Genomic DNA, 13,833 nt, shown 5'->3' with positions numbered 1-13,833 from the left:
ATACAATAGACTCCACCTCCATCTTCCCTCTACTTTTCTACTTTCCCTTTTCCTTTTCCTACCTCTCCTCTTGTCTCTTCCTGTCCCATACTTTTATCTCTCCATCCATCCATCCTCCCATTCATTTACCTACCTATCTACAAAGAGATAACGAAGAGAAAAATTATATGAAAAAGACTTTAGGGTTTTTAGAGGAACATAATTATGCATGTGATTTTTATTTTCACTCTGGAATATTATCTTGCCCCTCAGTAGAGAGTAGTAGAGCCTGTGTCAGGGCGGTGGAAAAGTTGGATCATGGAGATAAGTCTCAGGAAGCATATGGAGAATGTCATTTTCTGAATAAATTTGCACAGACCTCATCTGAGTCACTTGGCTCCTGATTGATTAGCATGTCATTACCCTCTGCTTCTGGCCCATGAGTACATGCTATTGTGTGGTATTGGCACTTGGGAGTGGCAGAGCTAGAGAGCTGGAGAAATGTGTGTGTGTTGGGAGTATCTCTTGAATTCCCTTCCTTTCTGGACATTCTGCAAACTTGAGTTATGTGATGTGTCTCCCTAGTTCAACCTCTACATTTCATTGAGCTTTGTGAATGTGAGACTCTCCGGAAGATTTATTGGTCTGTTCCTTCAGATCTTAAGTGAAAAAGTATGTAAGGCTAAGCAGTTTTAACTCCAGAATCAATTGAGAGCTAGAGAAACAATTCACTCCCCTACCTAACATATTTATGTGTCAAGCATTCAGAATATTAGCAGTGGAAGGGTCTATCTGATCCTATTCAGGTCTGTGGAGGGAGAAATTGAGGATAAAAAGAAGGAGCTTGCCCACAGTCACCTACCAAATAGGATGAGAATCTTTTTATATATATCTTTTTATTTACAGATATATGCATGGGTAATTTTTCAGCATTGACAATTGCCAAATCTTTTGTTCCAACTTTACCCCTACTTCCCCTCCACCCCCTCCCCCAGATGGCAGGTAGACCAATACATGTTAAATATGTTAAAGTATATGTTAAATACAGTATATGTATACATACAGGATGAGAATCTTAAATTTCTTCTCTTTCAAGCAGGACTCTTTCCACTTCCCCCTTTCTAGGATCTATTATTTATTTATTTAGTATTTTGATATTCTATGCTTCAGGGTTATAGTTGTTCTTAGATTATTTTTTTTAATGGAAAAAGTGGTGGGCTGGTCTGTAACTTCCTTTGCCCAGTCTTTTCATTGAAAGTGAAAATACTGTTTTCTGCTTTAGTCCCACATTCCTTCCTGTTAATTTTTATTGGCCTTGCTAGCCAAATGTACTTTTGTAGCCAAGAAAACATGTTTTCAGGAAACAGACTACAATTCTGTCATTCAACAACTTTTAATTGAAGATCTAGTAACATGCATAGTGTATGCATACTAACCACAATGGATATAGAAAATTAGCAGGAATTTTTTTCCTCCTCTCAAGAAGCTTATACCTGGGGGAGAGACAAGATTAAAATAGACAAAGCATCCAGTAATGTCAGAGAATAATAATAAATCTATGTAGATTTGGATATATTGTAAGTGTAGAGACCTAATAATGCCAGAGAATATAATTTTACTTTTTAACATTCTGTCTAACCTAGGAGCACCATTTAAAATGCTACCTTTTCCACAAAACCTTCCTGAGATGATTCCCCAATAACAGCAAGATTTGGCAAATGAACGCATATGTAGGATGAAGGAGTGAGGAGGTGTGAAGGGATGACACTGAGATTGTGAACCTGAAGGATAGGAATGATTATATGCCCTTGACAGAAAGAGAGAGATCTTGAAGAGGAATGAGATTTGGGAGGAGGATGATTGGTTTGGACTTATGCAACTTGAGATGGCTTTAGGACACTCAGCTGAAAGTATCCAATGGGCAGTAGTGATCCAGGAGAAAGGATGGCCACTATGTAGCCATCAGCATAGAGATGATAATTAAACCTAAGGGAATTGATATTACCAAGAAGGCATGTAGAGAAAGCAAGGTCTACCACAAAAGCCTTCTGTGGGGATACATCCACAGTTAGGGACCATGAGACTGAGAACAAAAAGAGAGTAGTCATGAAAACTCAGGGAAGAAAGGATGTTTCAGAGTCAGATGCTACACAGAAGTCAAGAATAGTGAGAATTAAGAATTGACCACTGGATTTGGTAAAGAGATCATTGTTAGCTTGGGGGAGAGCAGATCCCAAAGGACTGAGGAGCAAGTGACAAGGATAGGAAGTAGAGGCAATAATTGTATATAACTTTTTTTGGAAGTTGGGCTGAGAAGGGGGAGAATGCTATAGGAGAATACTCTGAAGATTTTTAAAACCAGCATAGATTTGGGTATGTTTGTAGGCAGGAAGGAAGGAGTTAGAGATTGAATATGAAAAGGTTGATTGAGATGATGGACTAAATCATATCCAAGATTCCTTCTAACTCCAAATCCCTGATCTTATAATGATAGCAGTTATTTGCATAGCAATTTTAGAGGTACAGAGTTTTCATATGATATCTCATTTGTCTTTTCATTGCTGTCATACTGAAAGAACTGTGAGGGTAGTGACTTTATCTTGTTTACCAAGGTACCCCCTCTCTATCCCTTCCCCATCATCTAGCCCTGGGCAGTGCTCAGTGCTTAATGTGAGAGAAATCACAAAAGAGTATTGAATAGCACTGCTATGGTAGTTGCATTTCTTGATGAACTTAAGCATTTTGACATTGACCTGAAGAGGAGAGAGTGTAGAAATTTGACATGGAATTGTAGAATTTTTTTTCCCTGAGGCAATTGGGGTTAAGTAACTTGCCCAGAGTCACACAGCCAGATTTGAACTCAGATCTTCCTGACTTCAGGGCTGTGCTTTATCCATTGTGCCATCTCACTGCCCTGAATTATACAATATTTGAATGAAACAAAAAGGAACCTCAGATTTTAGTAAGTCAATAGTCAACTTGTATGTCTTAATTTCTTTCTATGTTCCAAAACTCATGCTAAGTACTGTGGCCACAAATAAAAGCATTCTTGTGATGGAAGACAGCATATGAAAACAATCTGAAAAAAGGTACCCATTTAGCGGTATTGTGGTGAAGTTCAGAGACTTAAAGCTAAAAAGAGATAGTTACGAAAGATGGTCACTCTGGGCCATTTACACCAGATATTATTTAACCCTTTGAACAGAGAAGTAAACTGAGACTCAAGAGACATTAAGTATCCTTCTCTCTGCTTATGTCAGGGTTAAGATTCAAACCCAGGTCTCTACTGGTTCTGAACCAAACATTCTTTCCCTTATACTACACTATCTCTTAAGATTAGTTGATGTCTAAGGCCCTTTCCAGTTTCCAAAGTCTGTGGAATTTTCTTCAGGGAAAATAAGTTCTTGTTCATGATGGGGTCAGTGCCATTGGTTTGTAAGAGGAGAATTGAAAGTTGAGTTTCTAAAATGTTGTGGTCATTGTTGTTTATTCATTTCAATCATGTCCTATATGCCTTGAGACTCTTATTTATTTTTTTTTTTTTGGACAAACCTGGTTCTTTTTGTTGTTTAATTTTTTCTGTCATGACTGACTCTTCATGATCCCATTTGGTTTTCTTGGCAAAGTTACTGGCATGGTTTCCCAATTTCTTTCCTAGCTCATTTTACGGATGAGTTAACTGAGGCATACAGGTTTTGGTGACTTGCTCAGGGTCACATAGCTATTGAGTGTCTGAGGCTAGATTTGCACTCAGACCTTCCTGACTCCATGCTGGGTACTCTTTCACTGCACTGTTTAGGTGCCCCAAACTGTGCTTAATGGTTCCAGAAAACTGTCCAATAGGCCAGCCTCTCTTGCACTTTCCCAAATGGAAATTTAATGCCAAGGAACTGACAATGGATGTGATGATGTCAGAATCACTCTGAGGCTTTGGGGTCAAAACTCCATCTGTTGGCAGGTGGCCTTGAAGTGAAGCAGGGCTATGTGAGCTTGGGCTTTTTTAACATTTAAAAAAATTTTTTTTTGTCTGATGTGGTTTCCGTAGAGGAGTGCTTTGGTGTCAAGGGTACATCTTTTAAAGTCTTATTCAATTTGAACAGATTGCTGGGAGCAGAGCCCTCTATGATATACTGAGGAAGTTGTAGGAATTTGATGAGACACAATTTGTCCAAGAGGGCTAAGTCTGCCAGGGGGAAAAGACACAGACACAGACAATTGTGATTCACAATAACATGATAAACACATTAGACAATTATTAAGTGTCATGTAACATAGTGGATCAGGCACTGGACATGAAACCAGGGAGCTCTGTGACTTCATCTCTCTCTATCTCAGTTTCTTCATCTGTAGAATGAGTGGGTTGCATTCAGGATCCCTTCTAGCTTTAAGTCTTTATTCCTGTGCTCAAAGTGGGTGATGTCAGGGAAGACTTCCTGGAGGATATGGCATTTGATTGGGGTTTTAAAGGACAGATTAAAAATTCAGATGAAAACAAGGAAGGAAGATGGACACTCAGGACAGGAAATAATGGGAGCAGACAGAAAAGTAACAGGCCTTTTTATAAGATCTCTAATAGCCTAGGATCCTAGTAGTAGTAAAGAGTATGTGAGGTAAGAACATGAAACTTATGGAGAAGGCAGAACAAGCATTTACTCAGCACTATAGATGTGTAATGGGAGCACAAAGGGTTTTGAGTTCTTTGGTATAGGTTCGAGTCCTGTTGTCCTAGAAATAAGGGGCCCTATTTTTTACCCTATCAAGATAATTCTTTTGTCAGACATATTTCTATATTTGTGGTAGAATGCAGGATAGAGCGATTGGTAGGGAGATAAATCATAAACATATTGCCAGTTATAGGTAAGAAATTTTTTCATTGAAGGTGTCTTAGTTGATCGTAGCGGAATCGTGGGTATGATGCTCGTACTCATAGAAAAGCTATGGTGAGGAGGAGTGTTTTTAGTATAAACGATAGTGTTTATATGGGATAAGCTTGGTGTAAGAGAGGGGCCTAGGAATAGAATAGTTGTGATGGCATTTATAGCAATGATGTTTGCGTATTCTGCTAGGAAGACTATAGCGAAAGGGCCAGCAGCGTATTCTACATTAAAGCCGGATATTAGTTCAGATTCTCCTTCGGTTAGGTCAAAGGGTGCTCGGTTTGTTTCTGCTAGTGTAGAGAGATATCATATTATGGCAAGGGGTCATGTTGTAACGATTAGTCAGAAGTTTTCTTGGGTAGTTGAGAGTGTTTTTAGTGTAAATGAGCCATTGATTAGCATGATTGATAGGAGGATGATAGCTAAGGAGACTTTGTATGAGATGGTTTGTGCAACTGCTCGGAGAGCTCCATTTAGGGCATATTTTGAATTAGAGGCTCATGCTGATCATAGGATTGAGTAAGCTGATAGGCCAGATAGGGAAAGGACGAAGATAAGTCCGAGGTTTAGGTCTAATAGGGTGTTGGGTATGGGTAGTGGGGTTCAAATTGTTAGGGCGATGGAGAGGGCTAGAATGGGGGCAATAATAAATATTGAGATGGAAGAAGTTAGTGGATGAAGGGGTTCTTTTGTGAATAGTTTCACTGCGTCATTGAATGGTTGTAGGAGGCCATAGGGACCTACAATGTTTGGTCCTTTTCGGAATTGTATGTAGCCTAACACTTTGCGTTCAATGAGTGTCAGGAAGGCTACTGGTAGGAGGATAGGAATAATATAGAGTAGAAGGTTTATTGTAAACATTTATTAAGAAGAGGGTTTGAACCTTTGGGAGTAAAGGCTTAAACTTTATGCAATTACCAACTCTGTCATCTTAACAACCCTGTTCTTGGGGAGAAATACAAATTGATTTAGTATATTTAGATTGATTCATATGTTGGTTCTAGGGCTTATTGGGGACGTTGGCCCTATTTCTCTTGTCCTTTCGTACTGGGAGAAATGAATTTACAGATAGAAACCGACCTGGATTTCTCCAGTCTGAACTCAGATCACGTAGGACTTTAATCGTTGAACAAACGAACCTTTAATAGCGGTTGCACCATTTGGGTGTCCTGATCTAACATCAAGGTCGTAAACCCTAATTTTCGATATGGGCTCTTAAATAGGATTGCGCTGTTATCCCTGGGGTAACTTGTTCCGTTGATCAAGAGATGGGTCAATTACTGGTATTGTTACACTTAGATTCGTTAATCTAGGTTATATTCATTCGGAAGTTATTTTATGCTCTGAGGTCACCCCAACCAAAAACTATAACTCAGGGGCTTATATGGGTTGTTCCGGTAGGTTATGTGTTAGTATGTGTTGAGTTATGCGACTTAAGCTCCACAGGGTCTTCTCGTCTTGTATATTGTATTCCCACCTCTGCACGGGAAGGTCAATTTTACTAAGCCCTCGTGATGCCATTCATACTAGTCTCCAATTAAGAGACAAGTGATTATGCTACCTTTGCACGGTCAGGATACCGCGGCCGTTAAAGCCATAACTCACCGGGCAGGCAGTGCCTCTAATACTGGTAAATGCTAGAGATGATGTTTTTGGTAAACAGGCGGGGCTCATGCTTGCCGAGTTCCTTTTATTCCTTTTAATTTTTCCTTTATATGCACGCCTGGGTTGGGTTAACAAAGTGTGTAGTAAGGTACTAGTATGTGGTTATAGTTATTTGTTTGGTTAAGTGTAAGCGGTTGTTCCGATCTGTATTTATGCTTGTGCAAGGAGAATATGTTCAGGTTACTCATATTAGCATTATATCTTCTAAATAATTATAGAATTGTCCAATAGACGGCATTTACGGCTCAACATTCTTTGTAGCAACCGGCTTCCATGGTTTACATGTAATCATTGGCTTCTTGTTCTTAATTGTTTGCCTCCTTCGACAACTCTTTTACCATTTCACACACCACTTCGGGTTTGAAGCTGCAGCCTGATACTGACACTTCGTAGATGTCGTATGACTATTTCTATATGTTTCCATCTACTGATGAGGCTCCTATTTTTCTAATATAATTAGTACTACTGATTTCCAATCATTAAGTTCTGGGTAAAACCAGAGAAAAATAATTAACCTAATATTAACCCTCCTAATCAACTCTGCTTTAGCAACCATCGTAGTCCTTATTGCTTTCTGACTACCACAACTATATTTGTACCTAGAAAAATCCAGCCGGCTTTGATCCCCTAGGCTCTGCCCATCTTCCTTTCTCAATCAAATTCTTCCTAGTTGCCATTAATCTCCAACTATGACCTTGTCTGGTCAGGTGATGGTTCCAAATTGTTGTGGGTTGTGCTGTTGAATATCAGTCTTATCTTCGATAAATCAGGTATTTGTAATTTAGGATGTTATGTTCTGGAATAAAAATCTCATTTATATTTTTAGATTTCTAGGTTATGGGGCAAGTGGACAGTGTGGTGGATAGAGTACTAGTTCTGGAGTCAGAAGGATCTGTGTTCAAATCTGGCTTCAGACATTTACTTGTTGTGTGATTCTGGGCAAGTCATTTAACCCTAACTGCTTCCAGAAAAAAAAAAAAATTCCAAGTTAACAGTTTGTCCTTTTTTTCTTTCTTTCTTTTTTTCCCCAGCAATGGAAGAATTAATTGTTGAGTTGCGCCTGTTTCTTGAGCTGCTGGACCATGAATACCTAACATCAACAGTCAGGGAGAAAAAGGCAGTGATAACTAACATTCTCCTGAGGATACAGTCATCAAAAGGTGAGTGTTTGTGGTGGTTCAAGGTTTTGTACCATAGAGAGTAAGTAAGGAATTGAAACGAGACCTCTAAATCCCACCTATTTCAGACATGGCTATTAGCAGATGTAAATTATACTCTAATAGCATTTGCTCAGTAGTTGGTAATGCTCTCTCTTCTGATCTCATACCCTTTTGTTTACTTCTTGTGCATTTATTATAATTTCTATCACATTAATCTGTCAATATTTCATCAATGCTACTAGTTGTATGTATGATCTTTCTGAGCTTAACCCAGTACGTGGCACATAGTAGATGCTTATAAAATGCTAAATGACTGAGTATATGGAGCAGTGGAGAGACAAGAGACCTGGATTTGAATACTGGCTCTGCCACTTACTAACTTTGTGGGCATATTATTTAAACTTTCTAGAACATGGTTTCCTAGTCTCTAAAATGAAAGAACTGAATTAGCTGACATTTAAAGTCCCTATCAGCTATTCAGCTATAATCAGTGATGCCATGACTGTGTCTCCTTAAAATTTCTCTCTCACTTTCTCTCTCCTTCCTTCCTTCCTTCCTTCCTTCCTTCCTTCCTTCCTTCCTTCCTTCCTTCCTTCCTTCCTTCCTTCCTTCCCTCCTCCTTTCCTTCCTTCCTCCCTTCCTTCTTTCCTTTCTTCCTTCTTTCCTTCCTTCTCACCTCTAAAAATGCTGTGTGACTGGATGAATCATGTAACCTTACCCTATTTTCTCAGCTCTAAAATAAGGATGACTAGACTAGCTAGATTTCCCATTTCGGCTTATAATTGTTGGATTCAGGAGGAACAGTTCAGATCACCAAAGAGGAGAATATAGAGAGAACGAGACAAAGAGGTCATGACATAATCCTTGAAATCTGCTAAAGGAGAAGGAGATGATGAGCCATCAGAAAAAAAAAAGATTGAGGAGGAATGGTCAGGTATGAAGGAGGAGATTGAGTAGAAAACAGTTCCTGGAAGTTGAGAAGGGAGAATATCTAGGAGAAGCATTTAATCAAAGAAATTAAAGTGCTTTGAGAGTTGAGAAAAGGCTATTCATTGGATTTTGCCATTAAGAGACATTTGGTGACTTTGGAGAGACTTGTTTCAGCCCTTCACTAATTATTGTTGTCAAACTGAACTCTTCAGGGCCACCCAACTGGTATGTGGTGGGGCTGGCTCTCATTGCCAAGACTTCCCTTTCTACCACATACAACCTCCTGCCCTATAGCCTGGCCTTGAAGGAACGAACCCCATTCCAAGGTTTTAGATGTAGGAACTGATGTGGTTTCTCTTAATACTTGCAGGCTTTGAAGTAAAAGACCATGCTCAGAAACAAGAAGTTACCAACAGTTTGCCGGCCCCGCCACAGATGCCGCTGCCCGAGATCCCTCAGCAATGGCTGGTGAGTTATGGCCCTGTAGCCGGGTGACAGGAGACTGTCTGATCCTGTCGTTACCTGGAGTCTAGCTGAGGACATGAGGAATGAGGCGAGTGTGTGATCCTGGGAATGCTGAGGCAGCTGTTTGCCAGCTCCCACTCGGCCGTTCCCAATGGATAATTGGAAAAATCATATAGGAAATTAGCCTGCCTTGAGATGGCAGCTGCTTCTTTACAAAGTGACAGTGCTGTAAATACATTGTAATCCTGCTTTGATGATGGATTTTAAAGTAGCAGGGGAGAGAGGTTTTAGGGGCAGAATTCCTGAAAGGCCTCCAGAGGGGCTCGCTGACTTGGTCTGTGATTTTGAACACCTGGCTTTGAAATTTTCCAGTACTGTTTCTTTCCTGTTTCAAACCCCTTTGTATCTAACAGAGTTTCTTAACCTTTTCTGGGTCATGGATCACTTTGGCAATCTAGTGAAGCCTAAGATCTCCTTCTCAGAATGTTTTTTTTTTTTATAAAACAGTGCGTTGCAAAGTAAAGCAATTATATTGGATTGTAACTATCAAAATATGAAAACAAAACAAAACAAAACAAAAGTTCATGGATTCCATGTTAAGAATTTCCAGAAGTTCCGATATATGTTATATTCAATTTTTTTTTTTTAAGATTTAGGGTTCTTAAGAGAGAAGAAAGAAGAGTGCTTTTGGTCAGGATGCAAACATTTGAGTCCCAACTCTGATACTTACAAGTTGTATGATCTTAGGCAAGTTATTTAATGACTATATACCACAGTGTTCTTATTTTAAATTATATCTTATTTTATATTATATATCACATATAAGAGATATCTTTATATCTATCTATGGATATTGATATAGATATGTAGATTTAGATATTGGTGAATTTTTGGAAAATATTCCCAGATCCAGTTATTAATTCCCTTTTCTTCATGAGTTGAATCGTACCTAACCATGCTATTTACAACTATATTTGTGAGCTTGAGCAAAATACATCCATTTATTGGATGAATTCATTTCTTCATATGTTAAATCAAGTGATTGGACCAGATGATCTGTAAAGTCCTTTCCACTGGTAATATTCTATGAATCAATGACCTATGGTTTAATCTTTTTGCTTCAACAGTTTATTCAGGCACACGAGCTTCAGTTTTTAGAACTGAATCCCATTCTGCCTGGTTACCTGAAATTTATATAAGAAAACCTGGATAAAGGAAAAAAAAAAAACAAAAAAAAAAACAACTGACATAGTATTTCAACCTTCTCTGGGTGAATTTATACCCTTCCTTTAAAGTCCAGCTCACATGTTACTTCTTTCAGAACACTTTTCCTAATTCCCACAATCCTTTGAGTTAATCTAAAATGAACTTCCGTGGATTTTATGAAGAAACAAGCAGGTAAGCCATTGGTTAATTTGATTTTAAAAAAGAAGAAAACAAAAAATTCAGTATTGAAAATGAAAAGGATAAAATCACCAAAAATTAAGAAGAAATTAAAGCAATCATTGGAATGACCTTCCTTTTCAGTCCTTACTGAATACTTTGCTTTGCCTCCTACTTGCTTATCATTTGTATTGGTTGATACAAATAACCAAAAAAATCCTTATATAAAAAAGTTTGGAGTGACCAACTTAGATTTTAATATGGACTGATGGACATTTATATAGTACTTTAAAGTTTGGAAAGCACCATAAATACCCTATCACAACAATCTTATGAAATAGAGAGTATAACTGACCCTTATATAGTAGTTTTTTTACATACATAAATTTTACATATATAAATATCATATATATACATAAACATATACCATCTGAGTTTCATAATGAAACATCCTATAATTTCCATTACAAATATGGGTAAAGCTCAGAGATGGTCACAGGTTAAAACTACAAAAGTTCTCAGAAGTCATTTAATCTAATCTTACAAATGAGGAAATAGGCCCAGATAATTTGAATTGGGTAAGTGTCCAAAAGCAGAACTTTTCAAATTTAATTTTTAAAATTCTAAATTTTACAAACACCTAAAAATAATACTTTCACATACAAAGTAGAACAGAAAATAAGGTTATTTGGAAAGTGTGAATCTTTACTATATATAGCTTGCTTTTAAAAAAAAATGTAATTAATTCCACATGTTACTTTCAAAGCTGCCCTCTTTGTTTCCTTTTGATCTTCTTCAATTCTGGAGATCTAAAATATGTTTTCATGACCCTCTCTTCTTTTCTAATTTTGGCAAACATATTGTTTGCTATTCCCATAGTCCCACTAAAAAAAAAACCCAAAACAAAACAATTCAGTCCTTGTAACAAATAAAACAGTCAAGCAGAATAAGCCACCCTAATTTTTCATGTCCAAAAAGGTATGTTGCTCACTAGAAAAAAAAAATCTCTTTATAAAGGTGAGTAGTTTCATTCCTTTGGAATTGTGGTTATTTCATTTTTCAGAAGTTTTAAATTTTTCAAAGCTGTTTTTTTTTTTTCTTTTAAAGAGTTGCTGCTATTGTTAATGTATGATTTTTTTTTCTCCTGGTTCCTCTATATCAGTTAATGCAAGCCTTTTCAGATTTCTTTGAAACTCACCACCTTTGTCATTTTTAATGTTTTTTTTGTTCCATTACATTTGTATGCCATAATTTGTTGAGACATTTCACGTTTAAGGGATATCACTTTAACTTATAGTTCTTTGCCACAACTGAAAATACTGGTATAAATAGATTGAAGATACCAGCTAAGGTATTTACATGTGGCCTGGATGATGATTGACATTGATAAAATGCTTTGAAAAACCATATATATATATATATATATATATATATATATATATACATGATTATTTCATCTTCTTAACAATCTTATGGAAGAGGAGTACAAATAATATAGTATTATCCCCAGAGACGTTAAATAATTTACCCACAGCCGTACATCTTGGCTCATCATGACCAATTAATAAATAATATCTAGACTTCTCTTTCTAAAGCAGAATTTTCTGACTGAAAAAAAAAAACTAAAGCTTGAATTCTGCTCCTCCCCTTTATTTTTTAATTCAAAATAACAACAGTGTTTTTCTGTAACACATTATAAGACATCCTTTAGAAAGAGAAGCCAACTGGTTGTAACCAGCTTGCAAATGCTTCTGTCTGCTGGATAATAGTTCTGATCAGAGTCTAGGACAAAAGCTTCCTTGATATTTAATGCCTTGGGGAAGTTTTTGTACTTTTATTTATCAACAAATGACAAACATTTATGAAAATAACTGCTGTGTGTAGAGCACTGTGCTAGGCACTCCTTGGCTCCATGGATCTGAGAATCTAGTATGGGGATTAGATAGCAAGAGAGAGCTCTAACACACACCATTGTGGGCTAAGTACATTTGAGAGTTGCAAAACAAAGTACTAGGAATCTTAGGATTGTTCAGGAATGTTAATTGATTTTCTTTTGAATTCAGGAAATTCTTGTTTTGAATAGCCTCTCAGTTTAGGTTATTTGATCACAGTATTCTCTATCCCTTAGGACAGAAAACTGATGCTTAATAATTCAAATTTGCAAAAATAATAACAATAATAATATTAGCTCTCTCTCACACACACATATATGTAGCCTTCTTGTTGTTTTTATTATTCAGTTGTGTCCAACTCTACAATTTGGGATTTTCTTTGGGATCCAAAGATACTGGAGTGCTTTATCATTTTCTTCTCCAGCTCATTTTATAGATGTGGAAATTGAGACAAATGGGGGAAGGGACTTGCCTAGGATCATACTGTATGCCAGGCACTGTGTTAAGTGCTTTACAATGATCATCTCATTTGATCCTCATAACAACTTGGGAGGTAGGTGCTTTTATACTCCCATTTTGCAGATGAGGAAATTGAGGCAGGCAGGTTAAGTTATTTGCCCATTATCACATTTAGTAAGTATCTGAGGTTATATTTGAACTCAAATCTTCCTGACTCCAGGTTTGACATTTTATGCACAGTGTTTCATAGTTGCTTTACAAAGACATTTTGAGAGAGTTCACATGACTTTCTTAAGAGACAGCAAGTTATGAGTTAAAGACCATTTGTTCCAAGAATCAGGAGACATCAATGTGAATATCCCTCTGCCAGGAAGCACATGCTTCAGATTCAGTGCAACCCAGTCCAAACCCAATGCCTGTGCTTTCTCCCTGACTCTTCTTAAAACCTTTTAATCATGTCCCCAAACGATTTCTGTAATAGCAGAACCACAAAAGAGACAGGATGAAGCAGTTTTCTAGCCCAAGACAATTTAGAAGGTTTGCAGAAAAGGGTGAGAGTAGAATACAGTCTACTGCAGGCTGAGTCAACAGAAACGCAGACCCAGCAAACCAGGAGCAGGTCTTAGAAACCACTGAATCAAAAGGAGAAGAGGCTACTTTTGGACCTCTCATCCCACAGGTAGTAAGGGGGTTCAATAATTGCTCAAAGGGATATTACAGGGGTCTCTTTGCTGGCATTGAGGGCAAGAGTCTGTTGCTTTGCTCATACTCATACAGGTTGCAATCCTGAGTGGCACTCTCAGGGCAAGCACTTTAGAGCTTGTGGCTACAATGGAGTGGGGACTCTTACCACAGTTCCAGGACAGAGATGGTGCTTGTAATCCCTCATAGACTAGAGCATAGGCCAGGAGAATAATAAATACACCTCTTCTTAGATCATACCACCTTGGAAGAACTGAAACTTATGGATCCCTGGTAGGATCTCTGAAAATATTTGTACAAAACCCCTGAAGCTTGGAACAG

At 37.7% G+C, this 13,833-nt stretch overlaps 1 protein-coding gene across 4 annotated transcripts in view; it reads left to right on the top strand.

The window, feature by feature from the left end:
- The window catches only part of AFAP1 (actin filament associated protein 1), a 222,814-nt gene that overhangs the window by 73,698 nt on the left and 135,283 nt on the right, over positions 1–13,833 (top strand). For all 4 annotated transcript variants that reach the window (XM_003773408.3, XM_031941769.1, XM_031941768.1 and 1 more), the window contains 2 exons: positions 7,553–7,681; positions 8,982–9,079. In XM_003773408.3, coding sequence (XP_003773456.1) covers positions 7,555–7,681; positions 8,982–9,079 — 225 coding nt within the window. In that variant the 5' untranslated portion in view covers positions 7,553–7,554. The remainder of the gene's footprint in view (positions 1–7,552; positions 7,682–8,981; positions 9,080–13,833) is intronic.

The sequence above is a fragment of the Sarcophilus harrisii genome, chromosome 6 (assembly GCF_902635505.1).
Source record: "Sarcophilus harrisii chromosome 6, mSarHar1.11, whole genome shotgun sequence".
NCBI lineage: Eukaryota > Metazoa > Chordata > Mammalia > Dasyuromorphia > Dasyuridae > Sarcophilus > Sarcophilus harrisii.
Note: the sequence above shows the minus strand (reverse complement) of the source record. Positions and strands in the feature narration are given on the sequence as shown.